At 39.3% G+C, this 25,897-nt stretch overlaps 1 protein-coding gene across 1 annotated transcript in view; it reads left to right on the plus strand.

Annotated features, from left to right (window-relative positions):
* LOC131959323 (protocadherin-15-like) overlaps positions 1–25,897 on the plus strand; it is a 229,577-nt gene that overhangs the window by 197,974 nt on the left and 5,706 nt on the right. Inside the window, exons 35-39 of the mRNA XM_059324483.1 lie at positions 234–344; positions 18,190–18,211; positions 18,933–18,971; positions 19,466–19,539; positions 25,367–25,496. Coding sequence (XP_059180466.1) covers positions 234–344; positions 18,190–18,211; positions 18,933–18,971; positions 19,466–19,539; positions 25,367–25,496 — 376 coding nt within the window. The remainder of the gene's footprint in view (positions 1–233; positions 345–18,189; positions 18,212–18,932; positions 18,972–19,465; positions 19,540–25,366; positions 25,497–25,897) is intronic.

Consider the following 25,897-nt stretch of genomic DNA (forward strand, 5'->3'; position numbering starts at 1 on the left):
ATACTGTTGTTGGATGAAAAATGTATTTAGTAAAGATAGCACAATGTTAAATTGACAGATACACAGATATATAGCTCACTGACATGAGGACATGCATAAGGACACAGAGAGAGATGGATGTACCAAAATGATTAGACACTCTGCTGTGATTATGACCATTTCACTACTTTCTAAGGTCAGGATTTTGCTCTAACTTTCAATAACCAACTGTGTTTCGTTTCTGCTGTGTCCAGACGCCAGGCAGAGTGTGCCAAAACAGCCCGCATCCAGATGGCACTGCCAACGGGCAAACCTGGGGGAGGCACTGCCAACAACCTGTATGAAGAGCTGGGTGACAACGCCATGTAAGTGAAGTGTGAAAGTGGCATTTATATTGACGAGCCAAAGCAGAGGCATTAGCTCGCATTTCTATGGCTGTTAAACTTCAGCCCTTGGCAGTGTGCCTTTTCCTGCTCTGACAGCTTTGTGGTCTCCACACATGCAGTCGGTCCCTGAACGTCACTATGGAAATGCCTCTGCAAACACACTTTTATCTCTGATTCCCTGCAGACCAAAACCAATATTCACATTCATATTCTCCCAATTTCATCTTTTTCTTGCATTTAAAATGAGAAGGCAATGGGTAACCAGGTAACTGGAAATTAAGGCAAAATAGGCATAAGTAAACAAACACTAACTATGAAGATATTTTAGTTTTAAAGCATGGACAATCAGCCCGGGGCATTCTGGGATATCAAGAAAGCCTCTTCACACTGAAGTAGGTAATTACTCATAAAATTTGGTTGGAACAGGGAAAAATAAGGCACACTTGGGCCTAATGCAGTTTGAATACAAATTATTAAATAAACAAGCCTGTGTGTAACACAACCTGTTTTATTTATACAACAAACTTTGGAAGATGCATTTAAATAGATACCAAACACTATTCAAAACTCAAAAATACCAACAATATAAATCCAAATCACAAATATGAATGAAAGGAAGGAAATAATGGCTGGAAGTCAGGAAAACTGACATAACTTGGCTCTACAACCCTCAAGCACAACAATGAACTCTATCCAGAGTATCAAAATCATATCAAAGGTATTTTTGCTTGAAATGCCGACCCATATTATATGTATGGTGCAATTTCAACATGGGCTCACAGGAATCCGTGAAATAGCCACGGATTTGCTTAACTCAAAATCCGTGGAATAGCCACGGAATCACGCAAATTTCCGTGAAACTGACACAGATTTCGCTACAATGCAAGTTAATGACAGTCATATCCCGTGGCTATTCCAACATACAAAGTGATTATGTACATTCCACTGAGTGAATATTTAGAAAATAAAACACATATTTCTCGCTAGAAATGTAATCAAAATCCATTTTTATGCAGAAACTAAGTCAAAATATAGATCTTTTTCACTAAAAATGAGAGAACTGTCCGCCATGTTTTTTGTTCTGACTGCCGGAACCTTGAAAGTCACGTGACTTGGAACAAACCAATAGGAAAAAATATCCATGGAATAGCCACGGGATGTGTCATTAACTTGCATTGTAGCTAAATCCGTGTCAGTTTCACAGAAATTTGAGTGATTCCGTGGCTATTTCACGGATTCCTGTGAGACCAGGTTCTGCAATTTAGTGTGCACAGCACAAGTAAACAAAACCACATTAATGGAGATCTGCAGTTCTTCGGGTCACTGATTGACACACATCCACACCGACACACTTGTTCAGCAACCATATTTTAAGGCTTGCTAGCATAGGCCAGCAATTAAACTAATTGGTCAGTCTACCCGAGCCAATGTCAAACTGATAAATCATAAGAAGGCTGTGCTCACACAGAATGGCAGTATTTTCATCCCGTAGAGGCTGTTCTTGAACATCTTGTAAATATTATATTGAAATTTTAAATTATACATCATAAACAGGGATGTAAAAGTACACAGAAGTCATGGTTTTGTTCATACCCTGGTTTAGGAGTCATGGTCCTGTGTGAGTTTGGTACAGTCTACTACTGCAATTGAAAAAAACATTGAACAAACTTTCCCAAACAAAATTTGAAAAATACAAAATGAATAGAACAATACAAAACCACAGGGCACTTGGAGAACACAATGTTGCCTTGAGGGTGCATTTTTCCACAACCCCCTCACTGAAATACAGTAAAACCTTCATTCATCACACTTCAGTTGCTTTCTTACCTAAATCACTCCTAAACTTGCACAGATTTATTGGCTGTCTCTTATTGCAGCTTCAGACTTTTCATTTTTTCATTTTCAACATTTTCTTAAAACGAAAGACGAAAGAACCCAACATTATGTAAAGATGACATCATGCGAAGCCTTGTAACCCCACGTCAAACCAGCACCAAACAAACCTCTGATATCTGAATGCATTAACAGTCGCAGATAAAGCCTGCAATTTTATCTTGACAAAGTTCAGTGGCACGCAGCTCTTTGCTTGTCAGTTTCCTTCTTGTAATGCATACCAATGTCCTCAATTTACAAAAGATAAAATGAAGGTCAACAATGTGCCCACAGAACAACATTCACTTTGAGTGCAGCCTCTCAAGTGCACTGCAAGGTTTACATCGATTGGTGGCTTTCAATACCACTGTAAAAAGAATAAAAGTCCTTTAGATTATTCTGTAAGAACGGCCTTTTTCCTCGATCCGCCTCCACACCATCTTTCAATATGAGTTTATTGAGTGTTTGCTTTTGCAAGTAATTTGTTTGTTTTTTGAAATTCTAGCGTTCACAATCAAAAAGCTATGGACCACTGCCAGCAAATTGAAGAATTATAAATAAGCTTTTTGGTGATTATGTGAAATTACTTTTACTTTTTATTAATTCTGTCCTACCTCTCTCAACTCCTATCAGTGCTGCAGGGCATTATTGCCCCGTCTGCCTTAAAAAGCTGCTTTATTTTTGTGCAATTTAGTCATACTCTCTTCACCGCTAACTGCAGCTTCCCCCTTTTCTGTGTATCTTCGAGCAAATTTAGTTTAATTTATCCTCTTGCCAATTTCTGCTGGTTCAACACGTGTTGGTTTGGTTAAACAAGGGTCTAATAGTGACCGCATGTAGAGACACCATATTAACTTTTATCTGAAAGTTCTAACAACCGCACACATACACACACACTCTCTCAAGGCAACACACTGATAGTTCATTTATAATTCCTTACTGGAGCATTAAGCAGAAGTTGAGAGGAACTCTTATCAGCATTACATGCATCACTGGTTTCCTGTCTGTCCTTGATATGCCTCCCCACTCCTATTAACATGAGAGCAATTCATATGCAAGATGGTAGGAACTATCTCCAAATGACAACAAGGGATTTCCGTGTGTGTGTGTGAGTGTGTGTGAGTGAGACTAAGCAGCCCAAACCGTCCTTTGAAAAATGTGTGCGGAAATGAACTTGGATATGAGATAATTGAAATAAATGCAGCCTGTAATTTATAAAGACCACCCTGGGCGATAATTAATTCTATTGATAAGCTGCAGAGCATGTTTAATTGTGGTGAAGAAGGTCTTTGTGTGTGTGTTGGTGTGTGTGTTTGCAAAGTAGGCAGTTTGGGATTTCTTGTGCAATACTTGTGTGTGTTCAGTATCACTGCAATCTTGTAGAGACTAAATAATCCCTAAAGAGCATAAAACCTATAAAAGTGCAAAAGTTTGCATATTCATAATTAAGGTCCATTATCAAACTGCTCAGTAGACTGATTTTCAAGGCTTTTTTCCCTTTTAATTACCTGTGGCTGTTCTCTTGACAGCCTTTGGTTTTAATGTCTGTTTTCAATTACCTATGAGAAATTAAGTGTGCTTTAACTTATTATTAGCAGCACAGTAAATGAAGCATTTTTTAAGAAGTTAAATTAAAAGTCATGCTTTTTCGCAACACAGCACATATTAATGTTATCACGTGAGTTGTGCAGCAATTACACTATAGCAGTAACTAGATGTGTGTAATATGCCTTCTTATTTACATTTTTTCACTGTATTGTGTATCTGTATTGTAAATTATGTTTCCCCCCATAATTATCATGGGCGATGACTATAAAATGTCAGAAAGCAGCCAAAATTAGCATGCATTCAGCGTATGGAAAAAAAAGATTTCCAACTATCATTTCAAAATTATTCGATAATATTCACAGTATATATATATATATATATATATATATATATATATATATATATATATTCAACTCTGAAAAGCAGCTTGAAAAGGAAAACAGTGAGTGCAGACATCCACCAAGGCCATGCCCTATCATGCAATGTTAACACAAGTGAAATGTGATTTATGTATTCGCCCAGTAATTCAGATCAGCTCCAATCTTTAAAGAGTTCTCCTTTGGTCCATGCTACACCTGTCCATCAAGTTTCATGAAAATTGGGCCGGTAGTTTTTCCCATAATGCTGCCGACAATCCAACTAACAAACAAACCAGTCCGAAAACTAACTTTAATGAGGTGACCAACATTTACCAACATAAAGGGACAGCATTACGTTATGACTTGAAAGTTGTTCAGTTGCCAGTTTCATCCCCCAGACAGGTACTGAGAAACACTCCCTTCTCTCATTAACTGATATCAGAGTGTTTATGTGCAAGGTCTTTGCTCATTAGCTGGATTTCATTGTATACGGTATTCTTTTCTTTTACAACTTAGAACATTTAACATCATTGTTTTATGTTATTTCATCACTCTACTCTTCCTGTTTTCATCTTGCCTGACGCATTCATCCATCCGTCTTCTCTTGTTCTCATCCATCCACCTTTAACCCCTGACTGACAGACAAAAGTGAGTAGGATGCTGACAACTTCCTACTATTTTGTGATTCTCCTGTGACAGTTTTCATGCCTGTTTGTGTCCGTGCTTGTCATTAGCTGGTCTTGTTTTGTGGGTGAGCTGGTCCTTGGTAGATCAGAGAGCAACGTTGTGTTGATAAGAGATGATTGTGGCTGATCAGTTGTGAATTAGATCTCTGGTAAAGTTGCATTTGCTGACTCAGCATAGAAGATGACAGCTACTGTATATGCCATGAAGTACCAAAGCTGCAGCCGAAATCACATACTATGCAATTCACACTCAATGTGTGTAGTCAATTCATCATACTTTTGTATTAATTAACAGTCTTTTCGGACACACTGACCTGTTATCACTGCAGTATCCAGTGTTATTATAGTATTATATTGAACCAGAAACAGTGTGCATAACACATACTTTTCAATGATTCAGACATACTAAAAAAAACCTCTTTAAGCATATTAAATAGCATTTTTGTATGGAATTTCGGACACAAACCCAAAGGTCTGCAGAGTTTCAAAAGTCATAAACTACACAAAACATTTCACAGATCAGTGCACCTAAAAACCAGAATCCAGCAGGATATAATCAGTGTTTTGTTGGAAGGAAATCTGCATACTCTCAGAACTCCATAACACACAGTTGTCTATCCCTGCTCCAACAGATCTGGCATTGTTTATAGCTGTGATACATCTTTGTAGTGCACCACTTTTGGCATACATAAAATCCATTTGCATTCTTTTCCTTTGTATTTCAAAACTATTTTTTAGCGCTCCATCTCTTGCCCCTCTGGTAAAAACAGCACAGAAAGAGAATGCCGTTACCTCTTTTAAGATCCCTCCTCCATTTCCTCTCATCCCTGTCCTCATTTATCTCTTAATGTGAAGTCTCTTTTCATTTCATTTATCAAACAGCTCCCGCTGACGTTTTATTGTTTTATCTGCCTTTCTACCATTCCTTATGTATCCTTCTGTTGTGTCTCTCCTTCATAAAACATTTAGGCATTCTGTGCATTACTGCGCTTTCATTTAAATTTCATTCAGTCCCCATCTCCCTCTTCCATTTCATTTAGTTTCGATGTCTATAATTACATCTTTCCAATTCACTATACCCACTTCTCCTTCATATTTTATCTGTAATTCTTTATTATCTCTCCCTTCATTCCATCTTTTTTTTCTCAAATTGTCTTTCATGCATGTACCAGCCGGTCAAACCACAGTGGTGGTGGAAGTGGTGGCAGTTTGGATGAAACCGACCGCCAACGTCTGATCTCGGATTTTGCCACACGAGCGATCGCTGCCCATCGTCAGTGCGTTGCGAACGGAGGGGTGGTCAACAATCTGCCCAAGTCTGAGTCTAACATCACCTTTCTCTCTGATGAAAACCCCCTGACTATCAAAAATCCCATCTATCATGAGGATGGGACTTTGAGTAGCCCAGAGACTCTTGGAAGAAGCCAGAGGAGAAGAGACCTTCTTGGGAATTTCTCCCCTTCCAGGAAAGGCCTTCGACAGGCCTGGCTGAGGTTCAGCTCCCCTGGAGGAGATGTGAGTTCTGGTGGGTACAGCGGCAGCGACAGCGGATGGGGATCCGGAGGTGGACACAGCTGGACTCTCCCATCAAGGTTACATCGCAAAGATATGTATGACGCTTTGAGACGGCAAGTCGTAATGGATCCCGTTCAGTGGGAGCTGGAGCTTCTAAAGGCCGAATTCAAGGAGAGTAAAGATGCCGGTCTTGATTCAGGATTTGACCGCGGGTTGGATTCAGACTTAATGGGAAGCCAGAGTCTGGAGCCGAAGCTGACGGTCAAAGAACAAGCCAGACAGTTTGAACAACAGGCGCTCCAGGAAATGAGGCAAAGGCAAAGTTCAAGAGGATCTTTGTCGGATGATATCATACTTTCGATTTACCCGGAGTCTCCTCAGCATTTCAAGCACACCCCGACCCACAGTGCCGCTCTGGTCAAAGAAGGTCCCCCGAGTATCATCGTCACCCACAGTGACGGGGGGACCCCTCCACCAAGTCACAAGCCAACTCCTCCTGTGCTGCGGCGCTTCGGGGCAAATTTAACCGGAATTCAAGAAGATAGACTTCATTTTGACGCTATCCCTGATCCTCCATCCACTCCTCCACCACCACCACCAACACCTCCATCCCCACCTCCTCCACCTCCACCTCCCACATCTGCTCCTCCCCCTCCATCATCTCCACCTCAGAACCCCCCTCCTTCCCCTCCTCCTCTCCCTTCTGCTTCATTTCAATCCAACCATACGGAAAAGCAGACCCCTCCTCCACCACCGCCTCCCCCGCCTCCACCGCTCCCTCCTCCATTGTCGCCCTCGATCCTGCGTCCATCCACCTTTGTCCTCCCATCGCTCTCAGAGGTCCCAGCCCTGCGGCCCGTGTCCCTTCGCCAACCGCCGCCACTGCTCCCCACGGAGCCCGAAGCTCCCCGAAAAGAGCTGAAAGGAATCTTAAAGAACATCCAAAACATTGCAGAGATCGAGAAGTCGGTGGCCAACATGTTCAGCCAGATTGATCAGAAACAGATCCCACTGAAAAAGGTCATGAAGAGCCGAGCCTCCATTGATTCTCTTGATTCTCTTGACTCCTTGGATGTATTAGCAGCAGTAGGAGACGGAGGAGTAGGGGAAGGAGAAGAGGGAGTTAAAGACGTAGGAGGAGGAGGAGGAGGAGAGGATCCTCCACCTCCACCTCCACCTCCACCTCCACCTCTACCTCCACAGATTCAGCCCAACCCAAACATGAACTCCATCGTGGAAGAACTTGAGAAACGATTCCCCTCCCAGTCTACAATGCTCTAGCCTTTGCCTTTATGTTATGGAACGCACGCAGACTGGGATTTCTTAACATTGTTGCGTAGTTGCTGCAGAACTGACAAGGGACTGATGCTTAAAATAGCTCAGTGGGATGCTGTGATGATGTGGTGATTCTTTACCACGCTGCGACTGTGCTCTTCCAACAAGACTTCCTGTTTTCTACATAAGGAAAAAAAAGAACTCGGTCTAATTTAAACTCTGTGAGTAGAAGAAATATGTTTCTCCTCTCAAATGATGGCATTTGTTGTGAAAAGAAAAAGAGAAGAGAGGTCATATCCTGCACAGCCCTAATACATTCAGTCATGTAATACCTGGAAAGGGCTTCCACTCTCTGGTCCTGTTCTCTGACTTTAACAGGAGGAGAAAATGATTACTGGAGTGGTGAAGGATGAGGAGGAAATGATAATCAGGCCAAGTCCATTTTTACATTTTTGTCCCCATTTCAGTGAACCTGAACTACTAGGAGGGATTCCAGCACTGGTTTGTTTGCAGGGCTTAAGCATTGTCTGCCTCTTTTATTATGTTAGTTTCCCCTACAAACGACATTTCTAGGACTTGTTTTTTAATTAACGCTGAGGAAAATTGGATTAAATAGCCACAGATGGGAGCTGTGAAATCAAGTGATTAGAAGTGGCAAAATGTCTCCTAGTTAACTTTCAGTTTGACTGCTTTCATTACTATTTTACATCCACGCCAAGTAATTGACATTCTTGTCAACAACAAATTATAATCAATCAAAGACACATGATTGTTGATGGGCCCACTCGCTGTTGTGAAAAGCTAATTACACTTGTGGGGTGGCTTTAATACAAACCCTCTGGACGTCTTAACTATTTTATTATAGAAGTAGTGGGTGTGAGAAGGAAAATGAAGACAGAGGAGGAAAGAACTATGTTTAACCTGCCAACTTGGATTGAACTTTGCTGGACACATATTTTTTTTGTATTTTCTTAGTACAGTATTTCACTGTTACCAAGGACATGATCAGTGTCATATTCTTGTTTTATTTTCCATTTCATCAATATTCACTGTTGTCTAGTTACCTGTTGCTGTAGTGCATAATATGTCTATTCCTTTCATTAGCTTAGCTTGCTGTCTGAAAACATATTTCCATCTTTGTTTAATTTGAGTCAGTGCACAACTACAGTTTGTATCATTCTCAACTCTGTCTCCTAGAAATTCCATTTATATATTCCTAAATTGTTTCTCCAATTGAGTTGTGTGACTGAGCGTAATCACCACTTGATTATGTTCACAGAACATTTTTGATTGAATGTTGCGCTACATTTTTCTGCAATGTGCTATTCACTCCAGACTGCTACTTATAGGCAACAAAGACACTCTGGTTGAGGTTGAAGAAGGATTTTTGATTCAGGCCACTTTAGGCTGTTCTGTTTTTATCCAAGACCATGATATTTTCCTAACTGTAACCAAGTTCTGCCAGAGCCTAAACAAAGGCTTTTATAATCAGATAAAAGGTCTTCCTTATGTTTATGTCCCGTAAAATTTCGGACCTCAACTACACTGGATTTTATCAGGTTCACAATAGACTCCTCATCTGAGTCTAGAAGCTCAAACTTCTTTTCAGAGCTTTTTCTGCACTTCTTATGCAAGGAAACCATGTTAACAACATATTATTTATAGCAGAGTATTTTTTTACATACTTTAAAGTCTTTCTCGAGTGGGACTTAACTATATTTTTCAACATTTTCTCATTGTTTTGATTAGAAAAATTCAAAACATACTTGCTGTTGCAAATCAGATACATATAAGCATAATTTGTTGGAGACAGGGTTGATCTTTTCATAACTTCAAACACAGACAGGGTGAAAGTGGAACTTTCTTTAAGTGGCCGTTCTTTTGTGTTTTTGTGTCTGATCTGCATTTTGTCAAATATTCTCTAGTTGGTTGTTTGTATTAATTTTTTAGGTAAGTGTATAGGTACAGTAGGAAAATGCCTAAATATTTATGTAGAGTGATATTTTTATTCACAATATGTGCTACATTTTTATGAACTTTTTCTATAGATGATGTATTGCTTCTTTTACTTAACGTTTACTTTATTAAAATCAAAATACTTTGGGAAATTAATATTGTGAAATATACAAAAAGACCATCAACATGATTTTTCTGAATAAAATATGCGGTGCTGATGAAGAGTATCAAAGACAATTTTTTATCGACAGTAAATATTTTGTAACTACCCCCTACATTAATTTAAACTAGTAGCTACTGTAGTAGTTAGGACCAAATAGTCCCCAGTGTTGCTGCCAATGGTTTTCTTGAATAACTGATTAATCTTTTGGTCTATAAAAAGCCAGAAAATAGTGAAAAATGTCAATTCAAAGTGTCAAAATGTTTTGTTTTTTACAGTCAAAACCTAAAGATATTCAGTTGTATATGCATTTTTTTTTAAATTAAAAATTACTTAAAAGATGAATCAATCATTTAAATAGTTGGCGACCATTTTTTGTTGATTGCCTAATCAGTAAGTTGACTGATTGTTGCAGCACTTGTAAGGAGGTTAGGAAGTTAGGATGTGCATTTGTCCTCGGGGAGAGTGGAGCAGCAGCTATAGGCATGTGCAAAGCAGAGCATCTAGTGACTGACAACGATCGCATCTGTGCAGTTGTTTTCTTTTGATGGAATTGTGCCAGAAAAGTATGCAGAGTTTGTCGTGTACACAGCCTCCTACATTTGTTGCATATTAATGAGTGTGCAACATCCATCTCACCTCAGATATGAGATACTGTGTTTAATGAAGGTCACACAGCCACATCAGGCCATCAGACCAAAATTAAACTGAACATTTAAAGATGTTTCCACTCATCCAAGGGATTTCATTGTGGAACAAATATTTTTTTACTTTCAAAATAACATAAAAATACCTGTTCCATGCAGATGCTTCCAGTCTCTAGCTTGTTTGTTGCCACTTAGGGTGTATTACAAATCATACAAATCTTAGTGGATAAGTTAAATAGAGACATTGGATAGTTAGGAAAATAAATACAATGTAAACAAAATCCAACATCGTCCAACTGGTAAGAGGCTTTGAGGTTGACTCACAACATGCTAGAGAGACTCTGTATCTGGTCTGGCCCGGGAGTGCCTTGAGGTTCCCCAGGCAGAGGGAGAAGACGTTACTGGGGAAATGGACGTCTGGAATATCTTGGTTAACCTGCTGCCCCCGCGACCCGTCCCTAGATAGGTGGAATAAAATGGATGGATTGATGGAAAACATTAGAAAATACCCCCCCCCCCCCCCCCCAAAAAAAAAAAAAAAAAAAGCTGGGGAGGGTTGTATTCCACGTACATCTTTAAATGTCTCCCTTTAAATTTTATCAGAAATGCACACACAGACCACCATGTCACCACTTTTTTTTCATATTCATGGTTAAAAGACATGGAATACATTTTTTTTATTGCGATAGTAGGACTGCCTACTAGATTCTTACCAGGAATGTCATCTGCAACAGCTTGTAAGATATATCAAGTCCTTCCCTTTGCTTTGATGAAATACCTGTAGCTGTTATACAGCAAATGGATTGACATATCCGCCTTTAATTTGACCTCCACTGCACTGTTAACCAGATATGGAAAGAAGAAGCAGCCTTTGAAGTGCTGACATTACCTCAAAAATGTCTAAATTTTACTTCTAAGTATGGAATCAAAGCCTGCCGATATAGCTCTGTCAGCAGCAGATTTCACCGCCATCAGCTAAAACGGTTTCAACAAGTTGTCTCCAGATGCATGTTGTCATTACGATGTGACAGAATCACATCTGTCCCGCAAGACCAGCATGACACTGATGATGATATCTGGGCGATTGGATCAAATCATGATGTACAGCCAAATAAAACAAACCCTGATGGTTGTATCTGTGCTTATCAAGTGATGACATTATAAGGATTTATACTGTCTCCAGTGGAATCTATGCAGATTTTATGATAGGACACACACACACACACACACACACAGAGAGAGAGAGAGAGAGCTTTTGTAATTGCTTAGTTTCTGTTCTTACACACACAAAATGTTCAATGATCAAGTGCAGACTTACACAAACACACAGCTGCATGAAACAGGTTGCAGGCAGTGCTACTGTTACAGCTGACTAGGATTGGAAATGTTTTTGTTAAGATTGGCTTTCACCCTCAGTGTACTGCATGTCACTATACACACACACACCCCCCACACACACTCACTGTATCTCAAAGACAAACTCTGCTTTCAGTCTTTCCGTCCTTATTGTGTGTTTTTGCTGGAGAACAGACACCCTTTTGACATCTTTGGGAATATGTATTGTTTACAACGCTCAGCAAAGCCGACTGCATTTAATTGAAACTGAATTGAGAAACACAGATTCAAGACACAGTGAGAGCAGCTGTCGTGTAATTGTGAAGTCGCAGGTTTGATCCCAGCTACAGTAAAGATTGTCATGGGAAATGTGGGCATTGGAGCAGCAAATAGCTCTGAGATGCAGCAAAGACAATTATATTCCAACACGTGTGTCTAGCAACATGTGTGTGACCTATTAAATTGCATGTGAACAACTCTGTAAAGGATATTTCAGATCATAACAATTTACATCTTGTTTTTATGGTTTTGGTCGCCATTTCTGTGGGTGTTATCATTGTACAATGGCTAAGGTCTGGACACATGGTGACATTGCAATAAAGAAGTAAGACAGGGCAAGGAACAACCTCATTGTAATTGGAAGAAAAACAAAGGCGCTCGGTTCAGAACTGTCTACAGTGTCACAGCCCAGCTCTTAGACTTTCACAAACAAGGGGACACACAGACTAAGGGATAAAGTATTTTATATTTGAAACAAGTCAAACAAACAAATTAGATGAATCTGGGAAGTCAATAGTGTGGAGTGAGAGATGTGGATGTGGATAAGTCAAAATGTGCTGCATGGGTGTTCAACACAAATGTGTGGTGAGAGGAGATGCCCACAAAAGGACGGGCTGCTGCTCTTGCTTTATGCATGGACTACACAGGGTGCAGGTGTGTCCCAGGCTGCTGATTAACCTCCAATCAGGTGTTCGGCCCCAGAGACAGAAAGCACAGCAACAGCAAAGCACGCCAAGCAGAGGGGCTGTCACCACTGTATACAGACCAGCACAAATATTTGAACACATTTGTGGTTTCCAGGTGATGCCACCAAATTATTCTGGTGGACCTCGCACCACCATGATTTTGACATTTGCAGTTTTGAGTGAAATGTCTCTCTAATTGTCAATTTGAGTCAGACATTCATGATCCCCCCAGGAAGAATTGTAATTACATTGGTAATTCCCATTAACTTGTTATCTCAAGCCATCATCAGGTCAAATGTTTAATCAAATCAAATTCTTGCAAACTAATGACATTTCTGTCATTGTCAGATGTACTTTGTGTTTAGGGATAAATAGCATTCTTATTCCCTAGTCATCAAATAGCGACACTTTGTCAGAACACATTGGTGTCACTATTTGACGCACTTGGTAGCTTAGTCGAATTTGTCGCTACATGTTTGCAGTTTTGCCCTGTGATAGTCTGGAGACCTGTCCAGGGTGTATCCCGCCTCTCGCCCAATGTCAGCTGGGATCGGCTCCAGCCCCCCACCACCCGAGTGCAGATAAGCGGTTAAGGATAATGAATGAATGTTTGCAGCTTTAAACACATTGTGAATTCAGACAAAAACTACATGGTTAGGTTTAGGAAAAGATTGTGGTTTGGGTTAAAAATAAGTATGTTTTTCATGTAATTTAAGTTTCACCCTTTTTCAGGCAAAGAACCATATTTAGAAACTATTGAAGGTACCAAATTTGGTTATTTGCCCGAAAATAGGGAGAGGTTGTTGAACAACATGGTACCTTCCAGCTATCAGCTAAGATCAGGCTATGTCACAGATAGTGACACCAAGGCATCTGACCAATCAGTATTTTAATAATATAACAATAATAATAATTCAATTGACTTTGATTTGCAACATAAAAATGAAACATTTTTGAAAAAAAAGTTACAAAAGTAAAAGTCTTGAAATATCATCCAGTAACACTTTAAATGTTGTTACGTACATATACAACCTGCCTGATCATTTAACTTCCATGTTTCTTGCCCTGCGGACTTTGTTAAATCACGGCTACATTGCTATAACAATCTCACTTACCATACCCAATAGAAATGGGGGCAAAAGTCATAATATCATCGTAATTATTCTATCATTGGGTCATATATCAAGCTGTTCTGACTATTAACTAAAGTTCCATAAAAGTGTAACAAAAAGTTTATTTTATTATGAGGTGTGGGATGAATCTGCTCAGTATAGTGTTAGGCAAGACATTTGAACATTAGTAGAGTAAGGCTTTAATGTCCCTGTGGGGCAATTTGGTTTGAAAACAACAGTCAATAATAATCCCAAATTGTTATAGATCATAAGTGCTGTATAGACATAAAGCAGTTTGAAGCTGGAACATGGCTATTTTTCCGAAGCGGTCCTGTTCTCTCACCACATTTACAATGTAAAGGTTTACCTCCCTTCAAATGGCTTTATTCTGGTTATTTTTAAATTATTTTCCACATAGCATGCAACCACATTGAGAGAATTAGGCAGCGAGAGTGAAACAGGTAGGACAAAAAAGGAAAAAAGAAAAAGGAAGTAACAAACTAGTGGAGGAGTGACAGTGCAAAGAGCGACGGAGCTACAGTAACTCTGTGAGAGAGAAGTGAGAAAAGCAATGTAGAGAGATAAGAGGGAAGAAGTAAGTGTTATTGGGTGTTATAGTCTGAGTCTGTTCTTTAAGCGCTAATAATATTTCTCTCCTGTCTTTCTGCCTCTCACATACACACACACTGCGAGACAGGGTGGAGAGGACACAAAGAGCGAGAGTCAATCATGTCAGATGTGTGTATGTTTGTGTGTGACGGAGATCAGATAGCTGTCTGTGGGGTTTTTTGTCTCGAGAGGACCTAATAATGTGTCTGTCAGAGCAACAAGGACACAGCGATAGACTTATCTTCACACACCGACACACACACGCAAACATGGATCACACAGTGCACGGTGCTGCTGCTGGCTGCTATAATCTGGAGAGTATACACACTTTTACACACACGGTGGTGGTTCAGCTTAACCTGTAGATCACCCAAAAATCAGCCTTTTCATCTATGTATTAATCCATTCATCCCTCCGTTCATTCAGCCATTCAACCTTTTCTATCCATCCACTGATATGCCCGTCAATGCACCCTTCCACACCTTTATTTAACCAGATAATCGTATCTTTTTAAAGCACACTCTTCATCCCATACTGTGTTTGGCTCTGAATGAAAGGCTACCATTTCTCCTTGAAATGTGTGTCCATGTGTGTCACAATTACATTGCCATCTGAATTTATTTAATGAAATGCTCAACTCAAATGGTTTAACAATTTGTGTGCTTGTGTGTGTGTGTGTGTGTGTGTGTGTGTGTGTGTGTGTGTGTGTGTGTGTGTGTGTGTGTGTGTGTTTGCACTCCAGTAACAGAAGCAGAATGTGATGTGTCCTCTAAAAGTCACCATTTGTTGTTCTGTGATACATCTTCATTTCACCAGCTCATTACCTTGGTTTCACATGACAATACATCCTGCTGGCAACATAGTTAAGACGCATGGACAGAGAGATTTTTGGTGCTTTTTCTTTGTTATTTATTTCTTTGTATTTGTCCCTTTAGCTTTTTTCCACATTTTTAAAAAAAAAAGTCCCAGCATTGTTTATACCTTATTTTTTAAACTTTATCTGTGCCTACTCCATCTCACTGTCGCTCTCAGTTTTTTGTTTCTCTCTTTGTCTTTGTTTGAGGTATGTTTCATCAGAACAGTACGTCTTAATTTTTATATTACTGTAAGCAGCATCTGGTACCCCTTTTCCCACAGAATTAGCTCTGGTATTTGAACCAGTTCTGCTTTGGATTCTTGGGACCTTGGTGCTATTTAGCAAACCACCATAGACTGTATATAAAGGTCGAGGACATGACAGTTCTTAAAAGCGAAGCCAAAACATCTTGATCGCCCCCTGGTGGTTGGCCACAAGTCCAGCCCCCTTATGTAAGCGTGTGGCAACAAAAAAACATCCAAGTACAAACCAATTGAAATGTTCCCAAAGATGGTTTCTGTCATCCTCGTGGTTCATATCACACTGATACGTTTTTTGTTAGTATAAAACAACAGTATAGCTTCATGAATGGTAGCTAGGATTGACTCAAGGGAAGGTGCAACTCAATGCCAGTGTCTCCAACCCTGACCACAACTGTGGCGACTCTGGCTCCAAATCTACAAGATGGCTGCTCCCATGTCTGGAGTATTTTGGCTTCAGTTTTGTACAGTGGGAGGAAGCGAAGATGTGTTTTCCATTTTTTATACAGTCTGCTGTTTCCACCAGTTTTTAGCAGAACAATTATAATCAAGCATGTGTCATCAAAAGAGGGCGTTTTTGACAGTGGTAGCAAGAAGGCGGATCACATTAATTATCGTCAAGCTTTTGTTCTGTTTTGACAGATATTTGTTTTTATCTTAAAAACAAGCTAATTAAGATGTAGAAGACTATGGCGTTAAAAACTCCACATTCTTTTCCAAAACCTGTAGACTATGTTTACACTTTATGTCACGGAAAAAAACTGATTCCAAACCAATGTATTTTTGATCTAAATGCTCTGAACAAAATGTTCAAATTAGGTGCTCAAACTCGAATGGGTCCATGTGTTTGTTACTTAGCTTTGGTGCAGCTTGCACAGAGCCAGGCTAGCAGTTGCCTTGATCCCAGTCTGCTTGCTACTATGCTAGGCTAACCACCTGCTTTGTATTTAGCCTACAGACACAATAGTGGTATCTATCTTCTTCTAACTCTGCAAAAAAGCAAATGAATGTGTTTGTCGACATGTCAAACTATTTCTTTAATTACTAGATGAAGAGAAAAGTTATTTGTACTGTAATAAGTTATGACCATTTTATACAGAAAATGCATGCTGCAATAAGTCTCTACAGGGATGACAGTTTGCATGCCCAATGTGGCATGATAATTAAAATGTAACAGTAAAGATATCACACATCAACAGTCTATACATGGTGATACATTAATTTTGTAAAGGTTACAGCCTCCTGCAGACAGCTTAGCTAACATGATTATACCCCTCTAATAAGTACATAAGAGCATCCTCTCCGGACTTGTTTGATTTTCTGTCTTCAATTGATGTCAAACTAAGCCAGGGGTAATTACAGTCTGAACAGAACATAAGCAAAGTCTCTCCAAGTGCCTCAGTGGTTGTAAAAAAAAGATATATATATATTTATATATCAGACAGGCCAAGCAAAGGCTTCTCTCTCACAGGAGAAATAGTTAAATATTTTGAAAGAATTTCAAGTTTCTTGAGAGCGCTGTGATGTTAGATTATTTTACTGGAATGTGTTTATGATGCCGGGAGTATGCGTTCCATTAAAGTTACAGACATAGCTGAAATGATTGGGAATACAACTTTTGAGATGTTTCACTTATGATTATATTGTCACATCTCTGCCTGTGAAACCTATCCTACCTCTGTTGAGGACACTAACTGTCAACTCTTAATTAAAAACTATAATAATTATATTATTTTTGGAACATTGTGATTAATACCAACCACCATAGACTTTATGTAAATATAGACAGCATGTCAGCTCCTGAAAGTGAAGCCAAAACATCTCAATCATCCCCTGGTGGCTGGCTGCAGTATAGGTCAAATTTAAAAAAAAAAAGTTAAAATACACAAAACTGGTCAGGGTTCTGTTTATTTCCTAGCTAAGTGCTGCTAAACATGAACATACATCTATTCTCTTTAGTGTTTGTTGAAATATTTACCAGCACAGGACCAGATTAATGCTGTTTAAATACACTTATTTTAAATTTCACATGCATGTGCTGTATCTTTCCTGATGATAATAAAAAGCCCTGTACTCATGAATAAAACATCCAGCCTTTTAAACGAACCACAAATTACACAGTAACAGAAATATGGATTTATTATTGTTGTGGCTAATATTGACATACCGCATCTATGGTTTTCTCAACAATAGGATGAGCTCATTTGGATTGTAAATTAAACGTGAATAATTTGTATTTATGAAGCTAGAATCTGAATATTTAGCAGAAAAAAACAATAACATAAACAGTAAATGGCAGTGCGGGAATGGTTTACTATAGTTTCTCAGCTTTATATTTTGTTTAGTCCTTTAGTTTCTGTCTCTTTCTGTCTTATATAACTCTCTGTTCATCTCAAAATACACACAGCCCATACATATGCTCATACACATCTCATCTTCTTGCTTTCTTCTTGGAAACTGGGTTAAACTCTGCAAAATGTAATATATTTCCAGAAGCTTGATTTAAACAAATGTTATATATTTCCAGAAGCTTGATTTAAACAACCCAATAATCTGCAGTAAGAAAAATGCAAAGCAATGTGTATTAAATGTGTATTAAAAGCACCTCAGAAGGATTACGTCTAATGACAGGTTTTCTTTTTAACATTGGTCTCTCTTTGATCTTTCAGGCGTGGATATGGACAACATGAGGTAGCTGTCTTTCTCTGTATGCATGCTATATTGCTGCATGTGTGTTATTTACTTTTTGTCTTCTTTTCCTCTGGTGTTCAGCGGGGCCTTTCATTGTGTTCTGCCCTTTCTATTCTCTTTTTGATGCAATCAAAATGGAACAGCATGTAATCAGTGTGTTGTATCTCTGTAATTGACTGTCTCCCATGTCTGCAGTCCATTGATGGCACACATAAAAATGTTAAAACACAAAGACACTGGTAAAGAAAAAAGTTAGCTAATCCTTTTAAAATGTTCCCTTTAAAGATGCTGAAAAATGTATTTAAAAAGTTGTATAAAGACATGCTGGAAATTTGTACCAGATGTTTATTGTTCAATATACCACAACAGCAATGGTTATATACATGTATAAATAGTAGCTCATTCTTAATTGGTGAATATCCATTTCCCTGAATAGCTGTTTTTGATTGGCAGCAAACTCTTTGACAGAATATGCTTTTTGCAAATATTTACTTTTGAGCTGAAACTGAGTTCCACCCTAAAAAAAAAAGTAATACCTGCTCCTACAAAATTGGTTGACAACTCAAAATCAAAACAAATAGACAGACAGGATCCTCTGCATTCTAACAATGTTGAATGAGAAACAGCAGGTATTGATTTTACGTTTCCAGAATAGATGTAAGCCAGCTCCTAACTTCTTCCATTTGTCTTGTCACTCGCCACTTTTCTTTTCTTCTCACAGACACAACAACTTCTTCGACCTTCTCTGCTCAGACCAGAGGTACTCGGTCTCTCTTTACTGAATGCTTCGGTAACGCTTTATAATAAGGTCCTTAATAACCATTAATTAACAAGTAATAAGGCATTGTTCTCGCTTTAGATCCGGTAGTTGCAAAAAGCATAGTTAACTTATAGTTAACTTAGATGAGCAATAAAGTATATTTTAATATCAATAAGCAAACAAAATAAGATTAATAAAGGCATGACAAAGACGTAATGGGTGGGTCATGGGTGTTTGTAATGCCATTATTAACACTTTTATAAGCTTATAAACACACAATAATGTTAATAAGCATCTTGTAAGGACTTACAAGGGCCTTATTACTTGTTCATTCATGGTTATTACAACCTTAATATAAAGTGTTACCAATGCTTCTTTACTTCCTCTGTGTGTTTTTGCTTGAGGGATGTGATTTAAATACATATGTGTAAACACCATCTGTGTGTAATGTAAATGTGTGAAAAGCCGCTAATGATGGTCTGTCCATCTAACAGGAGCTATCAATGGAATCTGGCATCGACCCCGGCCAGGACTACTACACACAGGATTATTACAACTATGATCACGGGTTTGTATTCATATCCTACTTGACTGTGATCTCTTTTTAAAAAGATTCAAAGATTCAAACGTTTATTGTCATTGAACATCTGTACAATGAAACTTGAGGCCAACTCCTCTCAGTGGTACAAAGGAACAATAAAAACAGCAAAAACAACTAAACATCTCATAAATATCATATTAAAACTTGTAACAATGGTAAATAAACAGATGTTACATAGACAACTATATTGCACAGGATAAAATTACTATTGCACTTACACCAGGATAATATAATATTATTGCACATTAGCGTGATACTGCAAAAAAAAAAATCTGATTCTGTAATCTTAGAGCTAAAGTAGGCAGAAAACTGGGGGGGGGAAGGCAAAAACGTTTAATATCATAATACATAATTTCTTCCATATGGTTCAGCCCTAAAAATCATATTCCTAACCCAGTCATAATTCTTGCCAAAAATAGCTCAATAGGTCTTATTAACAGTAATCAGCCACAGCTGCAAAAAACAGAACTATAATACAGGATAAAAAGTGATGTCATTCACTTGCAGTGTAGTGAATGCAGTATTGTATACATTATTTACCAGTAGTGACACACAATAGAAAAGACACTCAGGCCAGTGAATACAGGCCATCTCCACCATGTTTCATCTCCAACCTCCGACCCCATCATCAGTAAAACATATTTCCTCCTACACGAGTCTGGAGCTCACACCTCCATATCCAGCTGAGCCTCGTGTCAGCCCTGTGGCAGCTGCTTTGATATCATGCTGACCGCGTCAGTCACACAGTGTGGTGGCTACTGTGAAATCATGACACCAGTGACCTGCCTCATAGCAACCTTCTCACACTCTATGTGCTTAATATGTTTTTGAAGTACAGGAAGTGAAAAGAGCTAAAGGAAGATATTAGTGTGTGTGTGTGTGTGTGTGTGTGTGTGTGTGTGTGTGTGTGCATTCCTGACATAGGCTACTTTTGAGGACAAATTTCAGGCTTAAGAATTGAGGATAGCCTGTCCAATTGGGGACAAAAGCTGTAAGTGTTGCAGGGATAACATATCATTCTAGAGCAACCCAGTTAGCATCGACCTGTTCCCTCAACAAAAAGCCAATTAAATTTTCCATTGGATTTTGGTTAAATTAGATCTGTGTATTATCAACAAAAGTATATAATGCTTTCATGTTTTGTTTTGCTCATTCTCATTAAACCACTTCTTAGCGACTGCCTTTTTTTTAAAGACACATAGCCTCAAAATTCACAGTTAGGGATTTTATTTTTACTCTCAAGCTAATGTTAACCAGGAGCATTGCAGGGTCGTATCCAGATTGCGGCTCTTCTGTGTGGAGTTTGCATGTTCTCCCCGTGTCGTTGTGGGTTCTCACCGGGTCCTCCAGCTTCCTCCCACAGTCCAAAGACATGCAGCTTAGGTTTATCTGGTGACTCTAAATTGCCCGTAGATGTGCATGAGAGCACAAGTGGTCTTGTCTATTGTTTATCTCTATTTGTCTGGCGAGCCGTCTAGGGTGTACCCCGCCTCTCTCCAAATGTCAGCTGGGATAGGCTAGCCCCCAGCATAATGAATGAATGAATAATGAATGGATAATGAATGAATGAAAATGCTTCCTCATTTTTAGGTTTCAGGACTCCTGCAGCACTCTGTGGGTCATTGGTCAAGGTTAGTGTTGAGCAAGTAGTGGTTAAAGTTAGGATTAGAGTTTTAAGTCTTCAGGAAATGAACAGTGGTCTAATATGTCCCCAAACCTGACATAGGTAAGCAGGTGTGTGTGTGTATATATATATATATATATATATATATATATATATATATATATGTATATATATGTATATATATGTGTGTGTGTGTCTATACTTGTGCTTCCTACATAGGGGGGGACCAAGTTTTTAACCGACAGAGTGAGGACATTTCAGCCAGTCACCTCTTCAAAGGCCTGTTTGAGGGTTGAGACTTGACTTTAAAGTTAAGGTAACAAATAGGTTTAGGTTAGCGTTAGGCATTTAGTCGAGGTGGTAATGGTTAGGGGCTAGGAAATGCATGTCAAAGAAGGGTCCTCAGAAAGATAGAAGTACAAATGGCTCCCTGATGTTAAAAAAGCAGGAAATACTGTATAGAAATGGGAATATACTGAACACACACAGAGAGATACATTAGATCAAAGCGTTGATGTGTGTGTGTGTGTGTGTGTGTTTCTGCACCCAGCCTGCCATCTGTGATGCATTGTGTAATTCTTATAATTTTAGCTGCAGACTCCCGGGAACTTGATTTTATACACCCACCCACACTCACACATAAATACACAGTAGCAAACACACACACACACACACACACACACACATACATAAATTCTCTCATGGCAGACACATTCATTCACTCACTCATACGCTCACTCAGAAATGCTCTCTTGCTCATTCTTTCTTTCACACACATGCACACACACACACACACACACACACACACACACAAACACACACGCACACACAGCTAATTCTCTCTGCCTAGCATTGCAATACTGTAGCGGCTAATCAGGCAGCCAGCCGTGGAAGCAGACAATGGGCCAGATGCTGTTGGCTTAGAGCAACATCCACAAACTCATGTCTGACTCTGTACGTACGCAGGAGCAGGAAATCACACTTTGTGACCCGGTGGGACTCAGATCTAATCACTTTTTTGTCGCACTTATAAATGAAAGGCGCAGGATTTTTTCAAAGACTACGCTAACAAATGCTAAACCCGCCTCTCAGGACACAGACAAAGTTTTCATGCCTGAGTTTAGTTTTTGAGAAACAGACAACAGCTTTATCCGTGTTTACTTCCACAGCTGTACTAATCCATTTGGAAGGATGTTTTATAACCTTTTGACCTTTTCTTTCATCCGTCTTCAAAAGATGGGATCAAAATTGGATTTTCTCCGCATGTGGGAATGTCGCCATCTGCCATTGGCATTCTGATTGGATTTATACAGATGCTGAAAATAACTTGAACCATTTGTTGCTCAGGTCTGATGTTTTGATGCACGTCTGAAAAAAAGAAACAAAAACAACAAAACAAGCCAAATTCATGTTGCCCTCTAGTCAAGTGTAAAATACTCTACCGTACACACCAGGGAGCAATAAGGGATTAAATCTTGCTTTTCCAAATTCGTTACTGGCGTGGGTGATGAGCAGTGTGACTGTCAAGAAGCTGATAGGTGCTGAGTTAGGGCACCCACATGAAAAATCTAGGATGAGGAGAGTGAAATCTGGCTTTATCTGCTCAATGAAGATGCAGTTTTCATTTTATAAACTGAAGCAGGACAAAGATGAGAACAAAAAGAGCAGAAGGTTGTGTGTCCAGCTTGTTTCAGGCAGGGTGAAAGGTTCGTGAAGTCATTAATTACAAATGGGAATAAAATATTAAAGGGGACATATTATGAGAAACACATTTTTTCAGTGCCTGTGTGCACACATTTGGGTATCTGGAGTCCCTACTAGCCCATAAATATGAAACAAGACAACCTCGTCGGTTTATTCTGAGCTGCCTGGATCACAAAACATGGGATTCATTCAGATTTGGCTCCGTTCCTATATCACATGCAGGCTCATTACATACCACCCTCCATATGAGTGTCTCCACTCACGGCTTGAGACCTGTCTTTGCAAAGGTGCACCAGAATTTCCTTGCAAGCCGATCAGAGCACACTGTGCTTTTCATGGAAGAGGGCTTAAAGAGACAGGTGTTAATATGGAGCAAGAAAGTGTGAATAGAGGTATATTCAGACAGACAGTATGAGAAATATAAAACAGCTCATAATTCAAGCCAGCAACATTTGACCTTACACTTCCCATAATTCTTTAGTATCCCCCTCTCTTTACTGCCACAGTGAATTGATAGTCTAAAAACAAAGAAAATCCTCGATGAATTGAATTAAAAGGGGGCCACGAGTTAAAAACAGCACTTAAATAACTTCAGCATAAACTCGCTCACTCTCATTAGTAGTGACATGCCAGTGCAAGCGTGGGTGAGTTGATGCAGAAATGTAAATTGTACAATTTTAGCAAAAATGCATGTGCTTCGGAAGTAGTGAGCATACGACTGGATAAATGAGATTTTGATTATATTTGACAAGTTTTAAAACCGATATTTTATATAGTTTTCCTGTTTTTAAGCGTGGCCCCCATTTGTTTTATTCATCAACAATTTTCATCAACTTTATTCAGAAAAAAACCCATTTAATTCAAGGTAACACGTGGTGAGTAATTGATATGCAAATGAAGTATCCATTTAAGAATGTGTGGTACTAAAGGCCATGCTAAGATTACTCAGTGGTGTAATTTATTCGTCCTTCTCTTAGAAAAAATATATATTCTGAAAACAAAAACCTTCAAATAGCTAACATGTTATTTTCCTCAGAGTGCTCTTTTTAATCAGAATGTTTCATTTTGAGACAAAGCAGCAAATTCATTCAAGCTGGTAATTCTGAAACTGAAGAAAACATCTTTTGTACAGTTAAGGCATCAAACTGTATTTATTTTACCATCAAAGACTGCTGAAGCCCACAGAACCAGCACTCTTCACTGTGTCTGTGTGATCTAACGTCCTGGGACTGACCATTAAACAAACATTTAGCTTCTGGAGACCCTCCTGAAACAGGCCAGTGACCCAGTTTGGTCCGTGCACACACACAGCTACAAAAACACACCATCATGTCTGCATGAAGTGATTCTCAGTTTATGAGTGTCCCCTAGTGGAGACATGGAGAGGAGGAGTGAGGAAAGAAAGAGGGGAGAGTGAAGGGATAAAGAAAAAAGACCACTCTGAGCAGAGTTACTGTAGCCTTTAAGTAATTTGATTGTGTGTGCACTCCAGTTTGAGTCTGCGGGTTAATGACTGTGAAATCCCATAAGCAGGTTTTAGTGGAAGGTTAAGACTCATTACATTAAGTTGCAGAGGCCGTACTGTAAGGATTATAACTTTAACATTTATAACTGGCCTGGGCTTCTGTGTTGACCCTTTCTTCTTTGTTTGCCTGGCTTCTGTTTCCCCAAACCTCCTCTTTCTCACTCACACATCAGTCATCCACTTGCCCCTTACATTTGTTGATTACTCGGCTACTTAATGCAATCAGAGGGCAACTTCTCCCACCGGTTGACTGTAAGCAGAGTGATTACACGAGGCAACTTTCCTGTACAACTCTGTTACGGAGGCGAGCCAAAGGACTTCCAGCAGATTTGTTACTTTAATCACACTGGGACATATTGTTTCAGGATAGCATTTGAAAAGATGTGTTTTTTGACCCACTAGCTCTCCGAGTTGCTTGCCGCAGGGCACCGAGCCCAAGTGGTGATGCACAACATAGTTTTTTTGGCGGGTCGAGCCGAGCGGCGCTCCGGGCAACAGGCAGGGAGAGACAAAAGGGAAGGGAAAAATTGATTCCAGTGTTTTCTGCAAACAAAATGTCTCCTGGCAACTAAATGCTCCTTTTGTGATTAAGTCAGCTTTGCTTAGGCGAGTCATTAAACATTGCTTGTCATTGGAGGGAAACCACACTGTTGCCCTGTTTGTTATTGCTTTAAGTGGCTGTGGATAAGCATTAGCCAAGTGCGACAGTTTTGTTTGTTAAGCAGATTTCGCTGCTGTCTCCACTTCCGATTGGCTGAAGATGTTGTACAACACCACAGCTTCCATTTATTTCTTTATTTATTGTTATTGTTACACATAAATGCCCTTATATTGTATAGCGGTAATACTGAGAATATGCAGTTTCTGCTCGGCACAGCTCCTTATTGGTTTTTGCTTATCTGTGATGCTCTCTCTTTGTTTTCCTCCCTCTCTCTGTCCAGGTACGACCTTCCTCAGTACGGCAGTCGAAGGAAACTGATCTCACCCTCCGGCCTCTATGACGAATATGGAGAAGTTGTTGTTGATGATGATGGCAGCTACTACTACAGCCCACAGGAGTCTGAGGGAGAGGTAAACACAAAATATGGTAGCAGCAGAATAGAAACCATTATTAAAAAACTCAAATTCAAAAACTCAGGATGTATCAGCATCCATGGTGTGTAAAGAGGACAAAAGGTAGACTTACTGATTTTGCAAGTATTTAATTCTAATGGAGACAAAACAGAAATGTGGTGAAGTTAAGGCAAAAAGTGTTAAAAGTGTTCTTTGTTTTCTTTTTAAATGATCACACTGATTGGCTCTGACTGCTTTGAATGTTGCGACACACCATCTTAAAGGAACAGTTCATTATTTTGTAAAATACTCTTATTCACTTTCTTGCTGTTTTATTTGAGAAGAAACTTTTTGCAGTTTAACCCTCCGAAAGCCATGTTTTTTTAGTTGTTTTTTTTAGAAATAAATCATCATTTATC

Source organism: Centropristis striata, chromosome 21 (genome assembly GCF_030273125.1).
Source record: "Centropristis striata isolate RG_2023a ecotype Rhode Island chromosome 21, C.striata_1.0, whole genome shotgun sequence".
NCBI lineage: Eukaryota > Metazoa > Chordata > Actinopteri > Perciformes > Serranidae > Centropristis > Centropristis striata.